The 25,455-nt window shown below is 52.8% G+C and overlaps 1 protein-coding gene across 1 annotated transcript; it reads right to left on the bottom strand.

Annotated features, from left to right (window-relative positions):
* Positions 1–605: 605 nt before the first annotated feature.
* On the bottom strand, positions 606–21,284 carry SMG9 (SMG9 nonsense mediated mRNA decay factor). The gene is made up of 14 exons (XM_006048517.3): positions 20,883–21,284; positions 17,449–17,604; positions 14,814–14,888; positions 14,455–14,719; positions 14,261–14,358; positions 12,416–12,528; positions 9,198–9,309; positions 7,046–7,141; positions 6,575–6,660; positions 3,933–4,039; positions 3,102–3,209; positions 2,774–2,902; positions 2,352–2,496; positions 606–1,112 (listed from the first exon to the last, which is right to left on the bottom strand). The coding sequence occupies exons 2-14, from the start codon at positions 17,596–17,598 to the stop codon at positions 1,034–1,036; spliced, it is 1,563 nt and encodes a 520-aa protein (XP_006048579.1). The 5' UTR covers positions 17,599–17,604; positions 20,883–21,284; the 3' UTR covers positions 606–1,033.
* Between the last annotated feature and the right edge of the window lie 4,171 nt (positions 21,285–25,455).

Genomic DNA, 25,455 nt, shown 5'->3' on the forward strand with positions numbered 1-25,455 from the left:
ACCAAGTGCTGGCAACTATTTACATACAATTTACATTGTACTTACATTTATAGCACTGACAGTGGATTGGGTGCTTTAAGCAGTCTAGAAGATGACTTAGGTAGATGGGAGGACGTGTGTAGCTTATAAGAACATGCCATGCTATCTAACCTACGGGACTTGAGCCGCCACGATTTGGGGATCTGCAAGGGTCCTGGGACCAATCCCTCGTGGACACTGAGTGACTCTGTATGGTATTTAACTAGGGACCTGTCCTACTTTTTAACGTACTGAATTAGGCACTGCGCTTAGCTAGGCCGTATCCCCAAAGGCTGGCACCATCTTTGAGAGAACAGATGAAACGCGAGGGCCTGCACGTTCTTCTCCACGACACACAGACAGGAGGCTTGACAGCACCTCACGAAACAGAAAGCCCCTCTCTACAGAGGCTTCCTCCTCAGCAGACTTGTCTTTATCTGCTGACAACTCTGATTTCAGTGGACGTGTCCCCACAGGAAGTTCAATGGGAGGCCACAGCTCCTCTGTCCCCAAGGGCTGGGACCAGAAATTTCGGGGCTTGTCAGGACGGCACGCTGGGGAGGAGGAAGAGAAGCACCGGAACAGACTTGTGTGACTGCGTTTATTCCAACCACCAGACACTCCGATGAAGAGCTCCCCAGATGCCTCACCTTCCAGGCAGGAGCCTGGAGTCAGGGCAGAGGGACCTGCTGCTCTGGTCCCTGCAGAGGAAGGCCGGCACGGAGCAGGGCTTCCTGGTGACCACACAGGCTCCTCCCACTGCATGGCCCTGGGGGCTGAGGATGGACTGCCCGCCCAGCTGCTGGGCTGGATCTCAGTCGCCCCCTGAACAACACTCCCTGGAGGGTAGGGGCCTGGCCCTGGACCCCTCGTGTCTCCAGACGAGGAAGTAGCGGTCCCTCGTCCATCAGGCCTGCTGCCCTTCTCCACCCTGTGGGGGGAGAACGAGGGAGCCCGTGACCACCCACCGGGGGCCCGGAAGGGGGTTTTCTGTGTGACATTCCTCCCCTCGGCCTCAGGCCAGCAGGCGGCTGTACTCTGCCAGGGCGGAGGACTTCTTCACCCCGTCCCAGATCCGGGCGGCATAGTGGAACCTGTGAGGGGAGGTCAAGAGTCAGCGCTGCCCTGGCTGCAGGCCCTGCATGACCGACCCCATTGCCTGGGATGCAGAGAATGTGAGGTGGCCCAAGCCCCTCACCTCCCTGGGGGATGCGAGGCTGAAGTCCGCAAGCCCCCAGCTGTGAGCCCAAACTGCTTCCCACTCCCCTCAGTGCTGGCCTTCATGGGTATGGGTCTATCTCTTCAGCCCCCCGAGTCGTGTGATGATCAGATATGTCTTGTGTTGTCATTTAGTCTCTAAGTTGTGTCTGACTGTTGTGACCCCATGGACTAGACTGGCAGGCTCCTCTGTCCATGGGATTTCCCAGCCAAGAATACTGGAGTGGGTTGCCATTTCCTTCTCCAGGGGATCTTCCTGGCCCAGGGAGTGAACCTGAGTCTCCTGCATTGGTAGGTGTGTTCTTTTCCACTGAGCCACCACGGAAGACCCTTAGGAATGTCCAGCAGCAGCATAACCCTACCACCTCCCCAGTTCTCTCCTCCCCGCTGGGTCCTGGTTCAGACCAACAAGAGGAGCAGACCTCCAATCCCCCAGGCCATGCACCTGCCAAGTGGCATCCTGCTATGCCCACACTCCCTGCCCCTTCTGCCCACAGCCGACTGGACAGACCCAGGGAACCAAGCTAAAGCTACTTCTCAAGTTCTTGTTTCCCTTGGAAATGAGGCAGTCCTGGATCTGCGGCAGCCCTGCTGTGGGCTCTGGCCATAGAAAGTCACGTAGAGTCAGGGCTGGGGAGGTGGTGCAGGGTTCTATGAGGGCAGATGGAGAAAGCCTGAGGGCAGAGGTGGGAAAGTGGAGGGGACCACAGGACCCGCGAGCCAGCAGGAGCTGGAGAACGTGGCGCCCGTGGTTCCTGACGGCTTTCTGCTTTCCTCTCCGGTGCTACTATGCTTTCTGCACTCAGGGTCTTAGAATAAATCCTTTAACTTAACCAGGCTCACTGCTCCTACTCCTTGCAGTCAAGTGACACCTAATTACAGGTATGTGACCTCACTATACAACACTTCCTTTCTTTGAGCCTAACCTTCCCCACTAGTAAGACGGGTAACGAGACCTACACACTACCAGCTCATGAGGACTCAAAATCACACAGAATAGCAGCAAGACGGTGGCGATCAATGTTCCGGGACAGGTGCTGAGGTGTGGAGAGATCCCCGAGACCCTCGACATGGGGCCCTCACACTGACCCCCTCCCTCTGCCGAGCACTCTTACCAGTTCTTCTCGGTGAGGATCGTGTGTGACAGCTGCGGCCGGGCCATGGACATCACCTGGCTCCGAAGCTTGCTCACCAAGGACTGGAAGCTGGGGTGGCCTCGGTACCCAGGGAGCAGGGAGAAGAGGGGGCTGGAACCAGGTCCTGGAAAGTTAGAGGTTAGGAGGGGAGGGGGGAGCCTGCCAAGAGAGGGCCAGCCTCCCAGTCAACAGCATCCTGGCCTCTCAGGAGCACCTCTGAGTTCAGCCTCAGTGCAGGTCCTCCCATTCTCCCACAACTTGGAAACACACTCCCAAGAAAGGGTCTGAGCAACTCAGGGACAGGCCTGCATCTCTGCTCAGACCAGGAAGAGTCTCTCACACTCAAACCAGGGCAGCCCGTGTCTCCCCACGGCCCAGATCCCCTCGGGGGGGAGCTGGACCTGCGCGAGGTGGGGTTTCGCTCTCTGTCTCGCTGTCCATGAAGGGCATCAGGAACAGGTTGACCTCAGAGTCCAGGAAGTCAGGCGGGAGCCCAGGGAAGACGTTGCACTGCAACATGGACAGAGTGCCTGGTGGAGAGAACCCGTGAGAGGCTGCAGGCACCGTGGCGCAGGGCCGGGGGCGGGGAGGGACGTCTGTGCTGGGTGGTCAAGTTAAGGTCAGGCGACCACGTCTGACCTCCCTCCCCAGTCTGGGGGAGGGGCCGTGGGACTGGACCAGGAGCCAGGTGGCCATGGGCCAGCTTGGGGGTGGCCAGGGGACCCTCACCCTTGTACCGCAGGTGGGAGTGGGCCATGAGCTGGTCGATCATCAGGTGCATCTGCCGTAGCTTGCGGGGACAGAAATCCTCCCGGCGAGCTTTATTCTGCAGGAAGACTTGGGGCGGGGTGGGGTGGGGGGCGCGGGTGTCAGGGGGGAGGCGGAGTCTGAGAGGCAGCTGGTGCTCTGCCACGCGGACTCCCCTCCTCACTCCAAAGACCTGCCCTGACCCCGAGTTCTGATCACGGCTAAGTATTCAGTTCCAGGCCCCTGTGCTGATTGATGCTGGGGACCTGGAAAAATGAGTTAGATTTGGCTTCTGCACTCAGGAAGCCCCTAGTCTGATGGAAAAGATGAAGAGTAGATGGGCATGTGATCAGGACTGAGCCAGAAAGACCAGGGGCCAGGCCAGGCGGAAGAATAGGGAAGAGCCTGTAGGGGCGTCATAATGAGCCAGATCTTTACAGGAGAGCAGGGCAGGGACAGAGCAGGCCAAGGACATGCGTGCAGGGGCCCCAGGCAGGGTGGCCACGGTGCACGGCGCCACTCAGGCCAACTTGACACTTACTCCCTAAGCCCCAGGCCAGGGATCCAGATATGGGAAGACTAGGGTCCTGCCCCCAAGAGGTTCCCGTTCTGATCCAAGAGCCAAAGTCAGACTTGGGGGTCGAGCCCTTGATGCCTGAGGGGGCCTTCAGAGGAAGTGGCAGACAATCCTGGCCCCCCTCCTCACAGCTCTCGCAGGCGCTCCTCCCCGGCGCCTCCTTCCCCAGAGCGTTCCTGGTTTCTGCCCTGACTCTCCCCCTGCCCACCCCTCCAGCCCCCGGGGAAGCGGCTCACCCAGGTGGGGGTAGTACTCAGCGCCTTCCTCGGAGCCTGACGAGCTGCTGGACTCGTGGCTGGGAGATGGGGTGGAGGGTTTCACCATCTCTGCTGTCTGGAGGAACCTGGGGGTTTGGGGTGAGAGGTTGGCGCTCCAGCACCGCCCTCTGTATCCCACTGATGGGGAAGGAGGGGCTCCCTTTGCCGATCTGATTAAAGCGAGAGCCATGCTGGGAAAAAACACCACACAGACACCACGTTCCTCACACAATTTCAGGGAATCCGGAGACAACCCTTAGACACCAATTCATGGACCCGCATCAACATGTTATGTGTTTTTTAACAAATTCATGCCATCCAGAAGGACTTTATTTTTTGAGTTTTGGATTCACAGCAAAATTGAGTGGAAAGTACAGAGATTTCCCATAGACTGCCTGCCCCCGCCGCGCCCCCAGCTTAGCAACATTCTGACGACCCTCCACTGTCACCCAAAGCCCCCAATTTACATGTGGGTTCACTCCTGCTGTTAGTCTGTTCTATGGGTTTTGATAAAAAAAAAAAAAAATCACGTGAGCACACCACAGAGCGTCACACTGAGTAGCTGCCCGGCCCTAAGCTGTCTCTGCTCCCCCTCCGCCTCCCAATCCTGGCAGCCACTGGTATTCTCACTGGTCTCCATGGTTTGCCTTTTCCAGAATGTCACAGAGTTGGAATCGTACAGTATGAAGCCTTTTCAAACTGGCTTCTTTCACTTAATTATATGCATTTGAAGCTTCTGCATGTCTTTCATGGCATGACAGCACATCTCTTTTCAACACTGAATAATGTGGTTAGACAGCATCACTGACTGAATGGATATGAATTTGAGCAAACTCCAGGAGACACTGGAGGACAGAGGAGCCTGGTGTGGCGCAGTCCATGGGGTCGCAGAGAGTCAGACACAACTGAGCAACTGAACAACAACAACATGTGGATGTACGACAACTCACGGATCCATTTATCTACTCAACGACATCCTGGCTGCCCCAGTTTTGGCAATCATGAATAAAGCTGTGCAGGTTTTTGCATCAATATAAGTTCTCACTTTATGCAATTTTAAAGTAAATTTTTCCAAACATATGTCAATAAAGGTAAATAAAATAAACCTATCACCTGAGATAAGAGATGATGGGGTCTGATTAACTCTGGCTATTCTCCTCATACAGACACACGCACAAGTATGTCGCCCACAGTTCCCAGTGATTCACCCACTCTGGGAAGCCCGCCTTGAAGACACTGACTTAAACCTGAGGCTCTGCATGGGCCAGGTCAGCCCACAACGCACCCCCTACCCCACCAAGAATGGGAACTCCCCAGGGCAGCCCATGTTATCTGTTCGATCACACCTGTATCCCCAGGGCAAAGGACAGCGACTGGCCTAAACAACGTCCAATACACTTGTCCCCTGAACCAACAGACAATGGTGGGAGGAGGGGGATGTTTCAGAATAAAGCCACTTAGATCCGGTCATGTCAGCTGGCTCTCCCAACAAGTTGTTTTTTTACTGTTGGCCAGACCCTCAGCCTATACAGCACACACATTAAGCTCCTACTTGTCAACATCTTACTATGTACCAGGTACTGCGCTGAACGCTTAACATTCTTTAACTCACTTCAGGTACTGCGCTGAACGCTTTATATTCTTTAACTCACTTCATCGCAGGACACCGTTTGCTTATGAGAAGCTGTGGAAAAAGCAGCCGCCGCCTAACAAGGACACAGATTCAAACCCAGGGCTGCCTGACTCTGGGGACATCTGCTGCCTTCAGCTTGGCTCCCCCTCCCTGTGAGCGCCCGTTCCTTCCATCTGTCTGCCTGGGCCTTGAGCCCAGGGCTGCTGGCCAACCCACAGCTACCTCCTGGGACCTATGAATGGGAGCCAGTCCTATCTGGGGGCATTTCTGGAACCTCCAGCTGCTTTAGGCAGCACTTCTGCCAGATCCTGGCTCCTTCCCCTCCCAGCCCAGCAGGGTACTTCGGGGACAGCACCCGTGCCTGGAGGAGATGGACCATGAGGCTCGAAGAACCAGACATGCCAGCTCCTCAGCACGCTGTTCATTCAACAAACTAGGGTTAAACGTCCACCTTGTGCCAGGCAGTGTGCGAGGCACTGGGACTTACACTCTAAGGAGGGAGAAAGACCATAAAGAAGGCTGTGTCATCGGTGCAGAGAAGTACACAGCAGGGTCACAGGAGACTCAGTGGGTCAGGGGAGGCCTCGGGTTGACCTCAAGGACATGAGGGGGGGCCTGGCACCCAGGGAGAATGTTTCTGGCTGCGGGATGAGGAGTGCAGAGGTTCAAAGTAGCAAGAAGAACAGCTATGGGGCCGCTATACCCTTGATGGAAGGAGTGAGGGATGTGGTGGGAGAGGTCAATGGGGTGACCAGGACCACATTACACTGGACCTTGTAAACTACGCAGGGGAAGGGCTTCGGATTTTACCAGGAGTGACAGGCGCAGTCTACGTGCGTGCGCTGAGAGAGGATTCAGTGGCAGTGACCCTCTCTGGCTTAAATTTTCAGAGGGTCCCTTGGCTGCTGTATGGGAGTGGTGAGAGCTGGGCAGATCGCTGAATCTGGGGGCCCGTCCTTCCCCTGGCTCACCCCACCAAATTCCTCACCTGTACAGACTGAGGTCCGTGAACCAGTCCTGGACGACTATCACCACGTGGCAGACCGTGAAGAGGAAGGCGGCGATCTGGAGTGACTGAGGGGGCAGGAAGGGACAACAGGGTTGAAGGTCCCCAGGTCCAGAATGGAGTCCCTAATCTCAGGACTCAGCTGAGGGGGCTGCAGGACAAGGACCTCTGAGCCTATAAGCACCTACTGTGTGCCCAGACTGCAGTGGTACTTCCCTTCCAAGCTGTCCCTAGATCGGGCCAGATGGCAATGGTCAGCCCCTAGTCATACAGGTGGATGTGGAGGCTTAAGGTCGGGGGTTACTTTCCCGAGGGGCAGAGCCAGACCCAACTCTTGATGCCATCTTCTCCCACCAGCTCTCAGGGTATCCGGGCTCTTTGCAAGTAGAACTGGAAAACCCATACCCATGAGCTCTCTGCCCCGGGTCCCCAGGCTTGGCTCGGTCCCCTCACCTGCATCTCAACGTAGGTGTGGGGCAGGTTGTACTCTGGAGGCAGCTTGCGGTCATTATTGATGAGATGGTCCAAGATGGAGGGACTCAGGATGGGCTGGGGTAGGAAGAAAGAGGATTGTCAGGGTGGGCGTAGGGATCCCAGGGTACACAGTCACCCAAGTTCCACTTGGTGATGGCAAGTACACTGCCTCTCAGGACAAAGTAAGTTTGGAAACACAGGCAGCTTCCTTCTAATTAGTACAGAGCTAATCAGCCAGAGGAAGTGAAAGAAAAAAGTCTCAAAGCAGTTTCACCTTCCCCAGCTCTTTTGCAAATCCCCACTGCTCTCAAGTGTCACCTGCCCTAGAAGAATGCTTCCAGGGCTAATAAATCTAACATCTACATGAATGAGTCATGTCCCTACAACACCCTTGTTTTGTTGTTTCAAATGCCTTCAAAATTTCACTAAGATAATTACTTAGGTCAAATAACCATGATTAATGTGAAGATTGGTGAGGATTTTAAAAACGGTATCAGTGGGTGTGCAAGAATCTGCGGTGAGCTCATCACCTCTTCTTAAAGGAACATTCCATTTAGAAAAACAAGAGCCTAAATTAGTGGCTGGGCTATCTATTTCTTATTGCACTTGGTGGAATCCTTTAAGAAAGAGGTTTTCCCAAGGGCTCACTTTCTGTAACTGGATCCAGACACCACAGTGGTATTTGGATCTTAACTTCTGTTCTGCTCCACGGAGCTCCTGGCCCTGCCCAAAGCCATGTCACTGTGTCTCTAGGTGCCGGGGGTCCTAGCACGCAGGCCTCACCCCACATTTGTGCAAGGGTTCCCACTCTCCCGTCACCCATGTGTGCGGCGGCCAGAACTCTGCTGCACTAACGCTCCCTGAGGAGCTGCAGGCAGCGGGGGAGCGAGTGTCGTACACGAGAACCAGACCGCGGTCAGTCACGAGCGGTGCTGGGACGGCCACATGGGCACCAGCAGGCGCTCAGAGGCGGTGGCTCCTGGGAGGAGGCATTTCCCCACAAGCAGTCTTCAGGGAGAAGGCAGTGGCCAGGGAACAGAGCAGGGGCAGAGAGTGTGTTCTTCTGGTGCCGGTCCTGACGGCCAACAGTACTGAGAACCCTCTTCCTGCCAGGCCCTGACAGGACTTCACTTGTGCTCACTCACTGACACCTCACAGAAGCCCCAGGAGGGAGGTAACGTTCTCTATCCTGCTTCAGAAAACTAAGGAATGGAAATGTTAAGTAACTTGGTCGAGGTGGCGCAGCTCGGGAGTGAGCCCGTGGCGAGCCTGAGGGAAGCTAGCCACACGGGCCCTGGATGCCAGGCTGAGGAACGGGGAACCCGGAGGAGCTGAGGAAAGCTGCCAGGCATCACAGGACAGGCCGGCTCCCGTGACACTCAGGTGCCTGAAGCTTTCCCACATGCCAGCTCCTGTGCCCAGCACGCTGCCTGGACTGGTCACTGACTATGAAGCTGAAAACAACCATCAACTCCATTCACAGATAAACAAACTGAGGTGTCTGGGGGAGGTTAAAACTTAGTCACCCAGCTGGTAAGAATTAAAGGTCAGATCTGGCTTCAGACTGACTCCAGGGCCCCCACTTTTAACCAATAGGCTACAGCAGGGGTCCCCAACCCCTGGGGGAACCAGGCCACAGAGCCAGAGGTGAGCAGAAGCAACTGAATGAAGCTTCACCTGTATTTACAGCCGCTCCCCATGTGCGCATTACTGCCTGAGCTCCACCTTCTGGCATTAAACTCTCATAGGAGCGCGAATCCTATTGTGAACCTCACATGTGAGGGTCTAGCTCGTGAGCTCCTTATGAGAAATCATCCCCAAACCATTCCACTGTCTGCCCAGCCTGTGGAAAAATTGTCTTCCACGAAACTGATCCCCAGTGCCAAAAAGGTTGGGGACCACTGATTCTTGAGGCGCCTCTGTACACAACGGACGGGAGGGGAGGGGGATAAAATCTGACAAGAGGAGACTAAGGGCCAAGAAGAGACACAACTTGCTCAAAGGCATGAGCATGTCCACGGCTTGGCTGGAGCCATGGAGAACACAAGCAAAGTTGTGGCTTAGACACTTGCAGGGAAGGAGCTTAACACGGCATGAGGCGGGGTGGGGTGGGGTGGGTGGGGGCCGGCACCTGTGTGTCCAGGAAAACAATCCGCTCTTGGGTAATAAAGAAGTCGATGCCACTGGTCTGGTTGCCCCCTCGCTCCTTCATTTCGGCGCTCTGGGCCCGGAAAACATACGCCCTGCGGAGGAGCAGGTGGGGTCATCAGGGGGTCAGGTTCTTGGCCTCTGCTGCCTCCAGAGTGAGGCCGTGAGTGAGCCTGTGGGACTTGATTCCCCACCCATCTGTGAAGCTTTCCATCCATGGCCCTGCTGTCTGGGAGCTACGTTTTATATCATGTGACTTCACCCCAACCCATAAGTGGACCTGCGAATTCTCAACAAAATTACTAGACTGAGGTGCTTCAGAGCAGGGATGCCCTCAGGCTGCCCGGATTCAAACCCTAGCTCTGCCTCTTCCTGGCTGTGTGGCTTTGAGCAAGTTCCTTAATCTTTCTTCTGTTTCCTCGTCTGTAAAATGGGGACAGTAGTCTCAACCTCTCAGGGTGACTGTGAGGTTAACATACGTAAAGCCCTTAGAAGAGTGGCTGACACACGGTGATACAAAATCGCTAGCTATTCACTACCAAGCGTACCCGCCATACGCCAGGCACAGGACACGCAGACCTGAAAACTCTCCACCCCACAGTGAGAGGATGTGGGTGTCTCGGTGCCTCGTTCCTGCCCTGACTAGAATGCTTTCCCTGCTCCCCTCCTCCAAGTCTCCTGGACCACCTGATTTAAAACAGTGACCTGGCTCCAAGGCCGCCTCCCTATATCCCTTCCCCGTTCAGTTACCATCTAACGTGCTTGTTTACCATCTCCTTCATTAAAATGCAAGCTCCATAAGAACAGGGATTTCTGCCAGTTTTTGTTTATTGCTGTAGCCCCAACGTGAAGAACAGGGCCTGGCCTGTGGCAAGTGCCTCGTAAATACTGATTGAATTGAAGTGAAGCAGGGAGACCAGTTAGGAGATTCCTGGCCTCCTCCAGGGAAGGTGGCAGTGGCCTGGGCCAGGAGGTGGGTGTGGAGGAGGAAAGGAGCAGATGAATTCTCAAGGTTCTGACTCTGTAAGACCCCATGGACTGTAGCCTGCCAGCCTCCTCTGTCCATGGGATTCTCCAGGCAAGAATACTCGAGTGGGGTGCCATTTCCTTCTCCAGGGGATCTTCCCAACCGAGGGATCAAACCTGGGTCTCCTGCATTGCAGGCGGATTCTTTACCATCTGAGCCACCTGGGAAGCCTATTCTCAAGATAATTAGGAGTAAAACTTATGAGATCTGGACTTCTTTGGTGGTCCAGTGGTGAGACTCTGCACTTTCAATGCACAGGGCACAATCGCTGGTTGGGGAATGAAGATTCCATATGTGTGGTGTGACCAAAAAAAAAATCCCAAAGAAAAAAATGTTAAGTATCTCCAAAAGATACACACACCCCAATATTCATTGCAGCACTGTTTACAAAAACATAAGACACAGAAACCACCTAAATGCCCATCAACAGACGAATGGATAAAGAAGATGCTGCACATATATACAATGGAGTATTACTCAGCCATTAAGAAAAATGAAATAATGCCATTTGCAGCAACATGAATGGACCTAGAGAGTGTCACTCTGACTGAAGTAAGTCAGACAGAGAAGCAGAAACACTGTATGACATTCTTATATGTAGCATCTAAAAAGAAATGATACAAATGAACTTACAAAACACAAAGAGACTCAAAGACTTAGAAAATGAACTAATGGTTGCTGGGGGGAAGGGACAGTTAGAGAGTTTGGGATTAGCATGTACACACTGCTATCCTTATAACAGATAACCAACAAGGACCTGCTGTATAGCACATGGAACTCTGCTCAATGTTATGTGGCAGCCTACACTGGATGGGAGGGGGGTCTGGGGAGAATGAATACATCTGTATGTATGGCTGAGCCTCTTTGCTGTTCACCTAAAACTAACAACATTGTTAACTGGCTATACCCCAATACAAAATAAAAAATTTTAAAAACCTTATGAGACCTGATGACAAAAGTTGGTAGCAACGTCTACCACACCACAGGCTGAGCTGCCTCAGAAAGACATGTCAGGCTGATGGGAGTCTAGCTGAGGACTCTGAGCCAAGAGCTGGGGGTGGAAGCTGAGATGGAAAGAATGCCAGCCAAGAGAGCTGCAGCTGTGCCAGATCGGAGCTGACGTCGTGAGCAAGAAGAGCAGGATGGAGCCAGCAGGGAGGCAGAGCGCCCGCAGCTCTGGGTCTGGGGGTGTATGTTCTTGCCACAGGGAAACTTAACCCGTTCTGGGCTTCCCTCGGGCCCCTCTGAGATCTGCTGGGAACTATGGAGCCTCTCCCTAGAAGAAAAGCCTGGCTGTAGATGTATGTAGAACCCCAGATACACCACTGGGAGGGTCATGGACCCCTGAGGCCCATCCATGGAGGCCAAAGCAAAATCACTGGTTTCATAAAAAAACAGACCCCTATTGTTTCAAAGAAATCCCCAATGGCTACTACTTCTGCTCCCCCCCCCCCCCCCATCTTGATTCTTCCTGAATTAAGACTGTCTATGTCCCCTACTCTATTCCTTATAACCCCTGCCTGTCTCTCTTCCTTGCCCTGAGTTTGGAGTCCTAATTCTTAAACTCCGCCCTCCCCCACATCCTCTCCCACGGCTCCATCCTCTGCCTTCACAATCATACCCCATCCTCCCTAACAAGGCAGGCAAGAGGCTAGTCTAGCAGCCACAGCCTTCTTCCAGGCCTCTCCCCTCACTCTGGCTTTCCAGCCCAAAACAGCCACATCCTGGGAGCGTTTGCTCTGTGCCAGGTTCATGCTCAAGTCTGCCTCCCCAATCCTGTCTCACCCTCCCAAAACTCAGTTGACAGATGAGGAAGTGAGGTACCGAGAGGTGAAGGGGCTTGCCCGAGGTCAACCAGCTGGCGCAGGGCTCAGACCAAGATGGACCTAAATCCAGACTTAATGAACGGGCCATCCCAGTTCCTGGCTGGCCCTGCACCATTTCCAGGAGTAAGGCAGGAAGGGAGGGAGGAACAGGACTGGTTTCCTTGGAGCTGCATAAGAGTAGAGTGTGGTCCAGCCCATCATCATCCTCTTCTGACAGAGACACTGAGGTTAAGGGAGGGGAAGTGACTTCCCAAAGTCCTGTGGTGATACCACCTGCAACACCCCGGCCGATAAAGGTGGGTGTCCACCTGGCCCACGGCCCTCCACCCCTACCCAATGCCCCCTCACCTCTGGTCCTCCTCCGGAGTGTTGGCTGACAACAACGACATGACCATGGACTTGCCCGTCCCCTGGAGGCCCAGCACACCAACCACCAGGACATCGGTCTGATCCAACAGGTACTGTGGGGAGATGCCGGAATGCAACCCTCATAAATCTGCGAATGTGGGAGACGGGGGCCCTACAGACTTCCGTGGCTGCCCCCCTGCCTTGTCAGATATAAAAGTGTTTACGGCCCCAAATGCCCTCACGTGGGCAGAGACTCTGTGTGTGTGGTGGTGGAGGCACACATGGAATGCTCCTGCTACAAAGAACAGCACTTGTGAGAGCTCCAAAGTAGACGACAGCCTGTCTGGTCGAGAGGCTAACAGGAAGTCCGTGTGGCTGGAACACAGTGGACAAGGGGCACCTGACTTTGGCAATGGAAAGGGAGAGGCTCAGGAACAAAAGGACAAGTGGAAGAAAGTACCGGGTGGCTGCAGGCCACTGCAGTGACCCCTGCGAGGCCCTGGGCTTCAGGAAAGTTGGGGAAACTGGGAAAGCATGAGAAAGGGAGCAGCAAGCAAAAGGGGAGCCGGGCCGGTCCTGGCTCTTGTCTGTGGGATTCAAGAGTCCTGTGGAGTCTGGAGACCTTCGCCTCTGGGCTGCCAGCGACGCTGACTTTCACCACCAGGGGGTGTGAGAGACACACTCCTGGAGGAAAACAGTCATGCCCTCCATGCGGCTATTGCACCTCAGAATCACCTGGAGAGCTCTTAAAAAAAAAGAATCTAATCCTGGGCCAAACCCTGGACCCATCAAAGTAGAATATCAAGGGCTAGCGCTATTCAATATGGTAGACGTTGACCACATGTGACAACTTAACTTTAATTAAAATTAAACAAAACTACAAATTTAGTTCTTCAGTTATATGAGCCATATTTGGGGATTTGTGGGTAAGAGCTCAATAGCAGGGCCTGGACAATGATCTTTTTTTTTTCCCCCATGCCCCAGTTGATATCAACATGACAGTGGACCCAGCAAGGGCAAGGCAGCAGGGGCCAGGAAACAGATGGCCTGGCATGCTGTCCTACTCAGGCAAGCTGGGAAGGAGAGGGGATCACCTGGGAGAATCCGAGAAGAGAAGTGATGTGTCAGGTCTAGGGGAAACACATCAGAAGAGGGGAAACAAAGACTGGGACACTGGAAGTAGGTATGACAGCCAGGAGTGTGAGGTGTGAACCAGAGTGGGGCTCCTGGGATGCAGCGGGGAACCTCGGAGGGTTGACACTCAACCCAGTTGGCACTGGCCCAGCACGGGGCTCGACCAGCCAGGAGGACTGGTGCAGGCCCTGGAGGCCGCCCTGCTGTGGCAGCGGGAGATCCCAGGGGCTCTGCGGTGCTAGTGGGCCCTCTTGGCCATCCAGTATCGAAGTATTTCAGTAACTGAACCACCCGCACAGCTGAGCCATTGAGATTCTGCCCAGCTAGGTGAAAACTCTCTCATCCCTTCCCTTTCAACCCTGCATGGACGCGCTCAGTCGTGTCTGATTCTGTGACTCAATGGACTGGAGCCCGTCAGACTCCCCTTTCCCTGGATTTCCCAGGCAAGAATACTGGAGTGGGTTGCCATTTCCTTGTCCAGGGGATCTTCCCAACCCAGGGATGGAACCCGAGTCTTCTGTGTCTCCTGCATTGGCTAGCAGGTTCTTTACCAGCTGAGCCACCAGAGAATCCCTCTCACTGCTGCCACTGCCCAAAAGCCGTCTAGGCTGGTGTTGCCTGCCAAGAGGGTGAGAGTGGAGGGCACCGGGGAGGGGAGGAGAGGGTGGAACCCAGAGAAGCTTGAGCAGGAGTCGCCCAGCCCCCTAGTACCTCAATGGCACTGTCGCACCAATTCATCTGGTCATCCACCAACTTGATGCTGTGCTTCATGCGCTCTGGGGGCAGCAGTTTGGCCTGGCCCACGACAGCTGCAGGCAAGAGAAAGCAGGAGGCAGAGGACTTGGTGAGGCTCTGCGCGAAGGGGTGTCGGCTCCCAAACAGATCCCACCCTGCCCCCAACTCACGGTCCATGGCTGCTGGGGCAGCAGTGCCCATGCCCCGGTTCTGGATCTGGTACACGGGCTGTGTGGGTCTCTGCCCCTCCTTCTCCCCCTTGGGTGGCACGGGGGCTGCCGGGGGTGGTGGGGCAGTGCCCTCGGGGGTTGAGGCGCTCGTGGTGGCCGCCGGCCCTTTCCCTTCCTCCCGGGGCTTCATGAGCACAATGGGCTTCTCCAGAGGGGCTGGGGCAGGCGGGGCGGCAGGGGCTGCTGGAGGCGGGGGCTGCTTTGACTGCGGGAGCGAGAAGGTGCTGGTCAGCGGAAGAGATCCTTGCCCTAACTTCTCCCAGCCTCCCCTCTCAAAGAAAAGGGTCTGCCCTGCTCACCCGCTCTGCTGGAGGCTTTGAGAGGATGATGGGGGTTTTCTGCATGACCGCCGTGCTGGTCTCTTCGCTGCCATCCTGTGGTGAGGGAGGGCAGTTACTCAGCAATGATGCCCTGGACACTCGGTAAGTGCCAAGTGCCACTCTAAGTGCCTTCAGACATGAACCCCTCCGAAACCTACCAAGATAGCGCTGTCAGAGAGGTACCTTGAGCCCCACATTTTGAATGAAGTAACTGAGATCCAGAGAGGTTAACCGGCTTGCCCAAGGTCACACAGCCATTAAGTGGTGGAGCCAGATCCCAGTTCTGGATCTGGCTCCAGAACCACGCTGCCAGCTGCTCTGCTGGACAAGCCTGGGTGGGAGGAGCTGGGGCTCGGGAGAGGGAACCACGTTCAACTTGGCCCTGGCTTTTGTTGGTTGTGTAGACCTGGACCAGGAACCACCCTCACTTAGGCCTGTGTGCTCATTTGGCGAATGGGGACAGGAACTCCTTCCTCACAGGACTGTTAAGAGGCTGAAAGACAGGACTCCCCAGCCGTCCACGTGGCATCAGGCACGTGGCAGGAGCAAGCTACCTAGAGCTGCTATCTGACAGCCCTGCGGTCCCCTTCTCCTCCCCAGACCTGCGAGCTGATTCCCACGCCTTACCCTCTTCAGGCCTCTTCTGACTCACCCCAAATCTGTCTAAGAAAGGGGAGAGACCTGGGTTAGAGTCCTGTTCCTTCTCGGGTGCCCTGAGTAACCTTGGGAGGGTCCTGACCCCTCACTGGATCTGTTTCTTCACCCACATATTGAGGACACATTTAAATCCTGCTCACTCACTGGCCTATGACGGACAAACCAAAGGATATCAAAGTGCTTTGGAAAGAAGAGGTGAGGGGGATGTCCCTGGGGGAAAAGTGGTTAAGAATCTGCCTTCCAATGCAGGGAACGCATGTTTGATCCCTGGTTGGCAACTAAGCCCAAATGCTGTAACTATGGAGCCCTTGGGCTTTCAAGACTGCATGCCACAAGGAAAGATTCCGTATGTTGCAACTAAGACCTGATGCAGCCAAGTAATTAAATAAATGAACTAAGAAATGAATATTAAAATAAAAAAAAAGAAGAGGTGAGGGTGGAGAGATGATGATGGACTGGAGATAATCAGGAGGCACCTTGTACAGCAATAGGTGCAGGGCAGGTGGGCGTGGGGAGTGTCCACAATGAGGCCTGATGGGCTGTCAGTGATCCTGAGAGGAAGAGAAATGGCAGGAAAACACTCGGGTCAGCGGGAGATGTGGAGGCTGTGAGGAGTCCACTGGCCAGTTAGCAGACTGCGGGGCTCAGCAGCGAAGTCAGAGTCACAGACCAGAGATCTGGGAGTTGATCTTCAGTCAGGGACTGAAGCTGAAAGTTCAGAAAGATGGTAACACTCCCCAGAAGGATGTGTGTGGGAGGGGAGACTGTTGTTACCACTTACCCTGAGACCCAAGGGAAGGAGCAAGAGCCAAGCTCACTATGAAGAAATTTCCTTCATGTGTACCATTTTATGGCTCAGAAACTGTCCCAACTGTTACCTTCTTCCACCTCCCCACAAACAGCCCCCAGAGGTGGGCAGGGCGCTGGAAAAAGAACCTGGGAGTGTGGTTCTGGCAGTGAGAGGAGCAGGGTGGGGCGGGGCCCAGGCTGAAGTTCCCAAGTCCTGAATCCCAGGACAGGACAGTCTCTAGACTGGGCATGAGGGTGCTATGCCTTAGGCTCCCTTGGATTTGGGTTCGAGTTCTGGCTCCATAGGCTATTGACCTGTGACTTTGGGGGTGTCCCTTCCCCTCTAAGACTCATCTCCTCATTAGTGAAAATCAGGTCAAATGTAGGCTCCACTTCACAGGGCAGCTGCAGGAATTCAAGAAGAACCAAAGGACGGAAAGCACTTTGCAGAGTGCCAGCACACTGCTCAGCAAACAGAAATGGCCACTACAATTATACAACTCTGGAAGAGAGGAGCTCTGGCACCTCTCAGCTCCAACTCCAATGCCAATCCCACTGAGTTCAGTTCAGTTCAGTTGCTCAGTCTTGTCCGATTCTTTGTGACTCCATGAATTGCAGCACGCCAGGCCTCCCTGTCCATCACCAACTTTCGGAGTTCACTCAGACTCACGTCCATCGAGTCAGTGATGCCATCCAGCCATCTCATCCTCTGTCGTCCCCTTCTCCTCCTACCCCCAATCCCTCCCAGCATCAGATCCAAAGTGCTCCCCAAGGCCGAGCAGGTCCCACATGGCCTGGCCCCAGTGTCCTCTGACCTCATCTTCTATCGCTCTCCCTTCTTCATCCACTGCAGTCACTGGTGCCCCCCAGGCTCCTCTTTGAACACACCAGATAAAGGCATCAGGGCCTTCACACTGGCTGTTTTTCTGTTTTGAAGGCTCTTCATTCAGACTCTGTCAGGGCTTGTCCTCTCACCTCAGGTCTCTGCTCATGAGTCAGCTCTTCAAAGAAGCCTCCTCTGACCACTTCATCTAAGACAGCCCCTTTATCGTTCTCTGAGGACCATTCGTCTTGTCCACAGATACATCCCTGGTACAAGGCAGGTGCTTAGCAAACCTCTGTGGAACGAGTAGACGCATGAATGCCGCCCTTGGACCCAGACACTCACCCGTCTCTCTCTTTCCCAGGGTGCGATGTAGTCCCTCTCCCGACCTCCGGGCCCAGAGAGATTCTGGGGGCCGCCAGGGCCCGGCTCCTTCCAGCGCCGCCGCCTCTCTATCCCATAGAGCCCCGGTTGACTGTGCCCAGACTCAGACATGGTCACCTGCGGGGAGAATGAGGTTGATTCCAGGGTGAAGAGAGTCTCTCCTCACTCCATCTGGCTTACCCTGGAATACAAGAAAGCACATCCTTTCAAGAGAGCTCTGTGGCTGCGGCAGTGATTGCCAGTGGGCTCCCAACATCCATGCTTCACTTCTTTCAAAGAAATAAAACCCGCAGTTCTGAGCCGGGTACATGGTTATCCAGGATACACTTCTTGGGCTGGTCTACAGTTAGGTGTGGCCATGTGACTAAATTCTTTCTGGTCAACGGTATGGCAGTAGAAGTGTGTTTGGGACCCATTTTCATGTGGTGTCCCTCTGCTTTCAGTGTTGGGAAACTTTTCTTCACAGATGCTGGCACATGCCGTTTGTCCCCTTCTCCTCCTGGCTGAAAGGATTGTGGGTCTGGAGGCTGGAGTCTAAGCAGCTATTTTGGCCTGGGAGGCAACTGAATGGAAAGAAGGCAGGACAGAACAAAACACGAGGTTCGGAGATTCCCTATTAACCTTAAATTGAACATTAACCTTAAATTGGCTATCTCTGGATGCAGAGACAAATAATATCCCCTTCTCTTGTAGCCAAAACTATTCCCAACTACTAATCACTTTGCTCAGCATAAATAGTAACACATAGCAGGAGGGTCACATAAAGATGGGATATTGTTGTTCAGTCACTCAGTCGTGTCAGACTCTTCTGTGACTCCACGGACTGTAGCCCATCAGGCTCCTCCGTCCTTAGGATTTCCCAGGCAAGAATACTGGAGTGGATTGCCATTTCCTTCTCCAGGGGATCTTCCTGACCTGGGGACTGAACTCTCATCTCCTGCATTGCAGGAGGATTCTTTATCACTGAGGCACCAGGGAAACCCCCCAAAATGGGACACACTCTTTCCCAAAGTGTAGCAAATCCTGTCCAAACATATTTGTAACGTGATTTCCAGTTTGACAACTACTCTTCTGATAAGCCAATAGCACATGTCTGGGGGGTGGGGGGGCTCCAATACTCAAGGACCCATTTTCATCTGGTGTCCCTCTGCTTTCAGTGTGTTTACCTTCCATTTCTGATGGTCTGCCAGCCCTCAAACTCCAAGCTCTCACCAGGGTTTAATCTAAGACATTATAAAATATATGGTTACCTCCATGACCCACTCTCTATCCCCGGTGGCTCAGATGGTAAAGCGTCTGCCTGCAAAGCAGGAGATCTGGGCTCGATCCCTGGGTTGGGAAGATCCCCTGGAGAAGGAGATGGCACCCCACTCCAGTACTCTTGCCTGGAAAATCCCACAGACGGGGGAGCCTGGTAGGCTACAGTCCATGGGGTTGCAAAGAGTCAGACAGGACTGAGCGACTTCACTTTCTTTCTTTTATAGGTCCCTAGGGAGTTTATCCCGGAGAAGGCAATGGCACCCCACTCCAGTACTCTTGCCTGGAAAATCCCATAGACAGAGGGGCCTGGTGGGCTGCAGTCCATGGAGTCGCTAGGAGTCAGACACGACTGAGCGACTTCACTTTATTTTTTCACTTTCATGCATTGGAGAAGGAAATGGCAACCCACTCCAGTGTTCTTGCCTGGAGAATCCCAGGTACTGGGGAGCCTGGTGGGCTGCAGTCCAGGGGGTCGCACAGAGTCGGACACGACTGAAGCGACTTAGCAGTAGCAGGGAGTTTATCCAGCTGTTTACACCTCATTCCAGGGAAATCTCTGAGTAGCTCACAGGGCCACAGCTGGTCTGCCTTCTGTTTTGGAGAATAGTTTTATTGAAATACGGCCACATCCATCAATTTATAAACAGTCTATGGCTGGCTTCTTGAAACAATGGCAGAGCAGTCCACACTGCTGAGTCTAACATAACTACCCTCTGGACCTATACAGAAAAAGTATGCTGACCTTTGCTTAGCTCTTAGGTGCCTTCAAATCATTCTATGAATCGCTCCACCTCCTACTCCATTACACAGTGACATTAACAGGTCTCTGTGTGAGACACTTTCGCTAACACAGAAATAACTGTTTACTGGATGCGGGAGTAATTTTGCTAGCTAGTAATTTTGTCTAGCTCCTCTCCCACTGCTTTACATGACCTCTTCCCCAGCCACAAACTAGGTGGAAGACTGTCTTCTGAGACAAAGGAGGGCAAGGCCAGTTTAAAGATGCTTATGGAAACTGATTCAGCACTTAAATGACTGTTTACAGTCATGGAGAGTCCCCTCAGAAACTGGGACTCTTGTGCAATTAAGGGTCTGTTTACACTTTATCCTGGAGACCTTCCCCACACTTAAGTGTCTGTTTTCTTGTCTCAATGGAGATTCTGCCTGAGCAGGATCCTCTTCCTATGCATGTTATTCTGGGAACTCACACAGTATTTGAGTCAATTCTACAGCCCTGAAGGGGAGTTCCCCAGAGTTTAAGGGTTCACCTACAAGCATTCTGGGGACTCGCAACATTGTCTCTAGGCTCCTCTGGGGATTCGACCCCCCCAAAAAAGTATAAAGCCAGTCTATTTGTGTTTATTTACAGGACTCTTAAGGCGACCTCCCAGAAATTAAGAGCCTAATTAAATTAAGGCTCTTTGAGGAACTTCCTCAGTACTCAGGCATCTCTTAACAAGCCCCCTTTGGGGGATCTCCCAGAATCAAAGTGTCTATCTCCACGTTGTCTGGAGAGTCTCCCAATTCCTAACCCTGTATTTATGGTATGAATGAAGCAACACCACCCCAGTACTTGAGTCTATTTACACTTTTTCTAAAAGACTCTCTAACAATTACATATATATGTACAGTCTTTTATATGGGGTCTCCCCTGGAACTAGAGTCTAGAATGTTTTACTCAGGGGACGTCCTCATAATTATGAATCTGTTTAGAAGCCTCCCACGGGAGAATCCCAGAACTTAAATTTCTATTTATACAGTATCTGTTGTCATTTGGAAGACAAAAGTCAAGGATCCGTTTGTACGCCCTCTACGAGTGTCCCCAGGACTTAAATTTCTCTTTGCACGTTATTAAAGGGATTTCGCAGTACTTTGCCGCTAGTTTACAGGCCCTCACTATTAATGGTCCCCCAGAACTGAAATTGCTGTATACATATCATCTGTCTCCTCTCCACCGAACTCCCGCCAAACCAGCCAGCATTTAATGGGTTGCTTTAGCTGGGTACTCAGTGACACACAGCCGCCGGGAGTCCGGGCAACCAGTTAGCGGTCGAGGAAGGGGCGGGTCCCGAAACACGCCCCGCGCCCCGCCCCGGTTGGGGCGCCCGCCTGGAGCGCACACGCGGGCCTCTTACCTAAGGCGGCTGCTGATTGGCTCCTGGGGCGCAGCGGGCTCTCCGAGATAGGGTAGGGTAGGGGTGAGCAGGGTCCACCAGAAGCCACCGGCCTGTAAATGGAGTCTGGGGGCCCAGGAGCGTCGCAGGAGAGAAGTAAAAGAACCGGTACCGGTCAACCCAGGACAGGTCGGGGCATCCCGGAAGCAGCACCGAAGGAAGGCCAGCCGGAGGGAGGAACAGCTGGATGAAATATCGCGAGGCCAAACTGAAATCGGGTGTCGCGAGCTGCCGGCCCCACGCATGCGCCGCGGGCTGGGCGCGCAAGAATCGAGCGTGAGCGCCAGACTGAGCATGCGTCGATGGAGGTGGCCTCAACGGGCTCGCCGATTTTGCTTTGGTGCGCGTGCGCGTCGCAGGGAGCATGCGTAGGCTTGCAGAGACGGGTGGGGTGGGGGTGGCGCCGAAGACTTTAGGTTCGAGTTCTTCCTCAGCAGTGTCGGCGAGACGCTGTGGGGTGAGACAGCAAGGGAGAATTTAAGTGTCCTGGGCTGACTGAGTGTTGAGAACACAGGGATGAATCAGACCTGGCGCATAGACTGGAAGGGATCCCGGCCTGTGGAAAGAGACTGTTGGGTAATCAAATCACTTAGGAAAGGGCGCGGGTCTTGAAGGGCGGGCAAGGACACTCCAGGCGAGGGAACCTGGGGAGAAAGGTCCAGCCAGACTGGCTTGGACTCCTGGAGTTCCACGGGTAAGAGACGGACTGGTGGGAAGAAGACCACGTATTAAACCCTTCGCGAGCCGCGGTGGAGGAGGAATAGTGCTAAAGGTCGAAAATTCAAACGCCTGCGTGCGGAGCCCACTGCGCGCCAAAAAGGAATGCCAGGCAGAGCGTCGTCTGCAGAGGGTGCGTGCGCAGTCAGTCCAAAGGGCTCCGCGACTTAGATGGAGCTGATGGTTACCCATGGGAACGATAGATACTTAAAGAGAAAAGTATATATGTATTTATAGCTATGTAGATAAGTGGAGAATTTACCCTTTTTCATGTAAAAATTCTATTTGGACAGGGAATACATGTACTTTTTGACAAAATTCGAGCAGCCCATGGGGTACACGAGAAAAGTCTTTCTCCACGCTGGTTCCCATATTCCATTCCTAGCGCACCGCTTCCCAGTGTCCTGGAGCTGCTGTTACACCAAAGCATTGGAGCTGAGAACTTGAGCCTGGCCAAGTTCTTTAACCCTTTCTGCCTTTTCGTCTGTTTCTACAGTGGAGGACTTCCCTGGCTGTCCAGTGGTTAAGACTCCATGCTTCCAGTGCAGGGGGCACGGGATGGATCCCTGCATCCAGCTTTGCAAGGCCAAAGAAAGAAAAAGGGAGTGCTGGATCACCACTTCCCTGGTGGTCCAGTGGCTAATTCACTGCACTCCCAATGCAGGGGGCTTGGATTCCATCCCTGGTCAGGGAACTAGATCCCACATGCCTCAACTATGAGTTCATGTGCACCAACTAAGGTTTCCAAATGCCCCAATAAAGAGCAAAGGTCCAGAGTGCCACAACTAAGACCCAGTACAGCCAAATAAAGGTACAATGGAGATGGACTTTCCTGGTGGCACAGTGAATAAGAATCCACCTACCAATGCAGGAGACACAGGTTTGATCCTTGGGTTGGGAAGATCCCATGGAGTAGGAAATGGCAACACACTCCAATAAGCTTACCTGGGGAAAATCCTATGGACAGAAGAGCCTGGCAGGCTACAGTGCATGGGATCCCAAAGAGTGGGACCCAACTGAGGAGCTGAGCACTCATGCAGAGGGGCACTATGTTACGATTTTGTGGTTTACAATGACAGTGATAGTGACTGAACTGCTCCCCTCCCCTCCAGGCCTCATCCCTGCTGCCATTTTCTCAGCGCAGGTGGCAGGGGGAATTCTTTCTCCAGGCCGTTACAGTCTGGGTGAAAACAACCATCACACAGACTGAGTTGAGAGTCCTGTTGTTTATGGATTCTCCAGACGACTGTGGGTGTTTGGCCGAGATACACATGACAGGACACCTTTGTGTTATGTCTGTCGGTATCCCTTTTTAGTATGTTCATCTGTTAGGTTGCATCTGTTTTTATTACCTGATTTTCTCAACCCCAGGGGAGCCTCCATGCCAGTTTCACCTCTGGGAAACCCTTAGAGGTGGAAATTTGAGTTAAGGGGAAAGGAGAGGCTTGGCATTGGGCCCTGGGCCCACTGTAACCACCTTCCCTCCTCATTTAACACATGCAGAATACGAGTCTGAGAAGGGCCTTACTGAAGCCCCCATAGCCAGGAGGCATCAAGGCCTGGATTCAAACTCCAGCCCGTCTCATTCTAGGGCGAGCCCATATTTTTTTCTCAGGCAATGGGCAGCCTGCCTAGCAGTGAGTCACAATTGAGCACCCAGAGAGCTGCCTTTGGTATTAGTAGGATGGTATGCAGTTGTGTGGATGTGCAGGATTTAACCATTTCCCTAGTGATAAACACTCAGGTTCTTTCTGAACTTTTGCTGTTACATTCATCACAATGAATATTGTATATCAGATTGCATGTAGGTGACGGTATTGTCAATAGAGTACCTCATTTGAAGTAGAATTGCTGGGTCAAAGAGTACATGAACTGGGAATTTTAAGAGCCCTTTGCCAAATGATCTGTTCATTTCTCAAGGCACTTCTCTGTTGGTTTCATTCATTTGTTTATATCTATTGAATGAATTATAGAACTCTAGTCATCTGCCAGATGTGGTGTAAGGTGGAGATCCTGTAGTGCAGGGGTCCCCAACCTCTGGGATCTAATGCCTGATGATCTGAGCTGGAGCTCATGTAATAATGGAAATACAGTGTGCAATATATGTAACATGCTTGAATCATTTCCAAACCACCCCATGCCGTCTGTGGAAAAATTGTCTTCCACGAAACTGGTCTCTGGTGCCAAAAAGGTTGGGGACTGCTGCTTTAGTGATAGGACAGAGCACCTGCCCTCCTGGAACAGATCTCGTGGGGTGGATGATGTCAGGTAAAAGATGCTTGGAAGGAAAAATCAGGATAAGGGAATTGAGAGTGACAGAGGTCACAGAAAGTGACAGGTCATCAGGGAAGGCTCCTCTGAGAAGGTGACATTTGAGCAGAGGCCTGAAAGATGGTAAGGGGATGAACCATAGGCAGATGCTGAAAAACAGATTGAAGATCCCAAAGTGATAACGGACCAGGGTGTTCAAGGATTATCAAGTTGAAGGATTATCATCCAGAGTGGCTAAAGCATAGTGAAATAGGGATAGGATTATTTAGGGATACAGCTATAGAGAGGGCCAAGTTACATGACGCCTTGTAGGTCATGGTAAAGGCTTTTGAATTTACTTTTAAGTGAAACAGGAAGACTTTGGAGGGCTATAAGCAAGGACCAGCGTGTTGTGATGTACGTTTTCTTAAGACTTTTACATTTCTGAACTATGAGACTGTTATGAACATGCAAAAAAGTTAAGGCAGTGCTGGTTGCCAGGAGGAGAGTGGGCTGCAGCTGGGCAGCAGTGGAAGCAGGAGATGAGGAAGCCACTGTCCCTTCCCTGGGCGAGAGAGGATGATGACTCAGGAGGAGAGTTGTGAGAGGAAGCATGAATCAGGGATGACTTAAAAGTCATCCTGGAGGTTTGGGCCTGACCCACTGGGTGAAGAGTGATGCTTTTTGAAGATGGGAACGAGCAGACTTGATGGGACCAAGCTTTGAGGTGCACGTTGGTCCAAGTAAGTGGTCACAGTAGAGAGAAGCCAGCATTTGTAGATACAGAATTTTTTACTGACTTTTCATTGTGGAGTTTTAAAAACACAAAAGTTTTTCTGATATGAAGAACTCCTCTAAACCCACCACCCAGTATGGCCAGTCAGCCCATTTTACTTTTTTTTTTCTTCTGTTTTCTTCTTTCTAATTTTATAAGTACACTTTCTTCTGGAGTTTCTGTTTTATTTTTTAAGCTTTTAAGCAGACTCTCAGATGTCCTGTCATTTTATCAATAACTATACAAGTATGCTAAATTTTGGAGCTGTTAATATATCAATGGCATTTAAAGCCTGGGGATTTGTTGAAACCATCCAGACTGAGGAGTAGATTGAGCAGAGACTGGGCTCTGGGCCTCCCACATTTAGGAATCAGAGAAAGGACCACTGTCCTAGAGAAGGAGCAGGAACATCAGGAGAGGTGATAACCTAGGGCCAAGGGAAAGAAGAGTTCCTAAAAGCTAGTGCTCAACTGGGGAGCAGAGATAACAGAGCAGTAGCTGGAGGTAGATGTGAGTCCACCGTGAAGCAAACATGGCTGTCTTATCCCCCAGTCTTGTTGCAGGAGAATTGTCTGGAAGAGGATGGCCATGTCACAGGCCTCAGATGAGTCCCTGGGAGGGGCCACCAAGTGAGGGTCCTTGGCTTCACACAGAACAGAATTTAAGAGTGAGCCATAGTATAAAGTGAAAGTAAGTTTATTTAGAGAGAGACACATTCCGCAGGCAGAAAGGAGACCATCTCAGAAAGCAAGAGTGGCCAGTGGATGTGGGGGTGGTTAGTTTTTATGGGCT

Source organism: Bubalus bubalis, chromosome 18 (genome assembly GCF_019923935.1).
Source record: "Bubalus bubalis isolate 160015118507 breed Murrah chromosome 18, NDDB_SH_1, whole genome shotgun sequence".
NCBI lineage: Eukaryota > Metazoa > Chordata > Mammalia > Artiodactyla > Bovidae > Bubalus > Bubalus bubalis.

Bases quoted from the DNA above. Each gene is read 5' to 3' on its own strand.
- SMG9 (XM_006048517.3), bottom strand. From the start codon at position 17,598: ATGTCTGAGTCTGGGCACAGTCAACCGGGGCTCTATGGGATAGAGAGG. The intron at 14,889-17,448 runs GTGAGTGTCTGG...CCCTCACCACAG, and splicing joins CCTGGGAAAGAGAGAGACGG to GATGGCAGCGAAGAGACCAG. The intron at 14,359-14,454 runs GTGAGTTGGGGG...TCTTGCCTGCAG, and splicing joins TGCCCCAGCAGCCATGGACC to CTGTCGTGGGCCAGGCCAAA.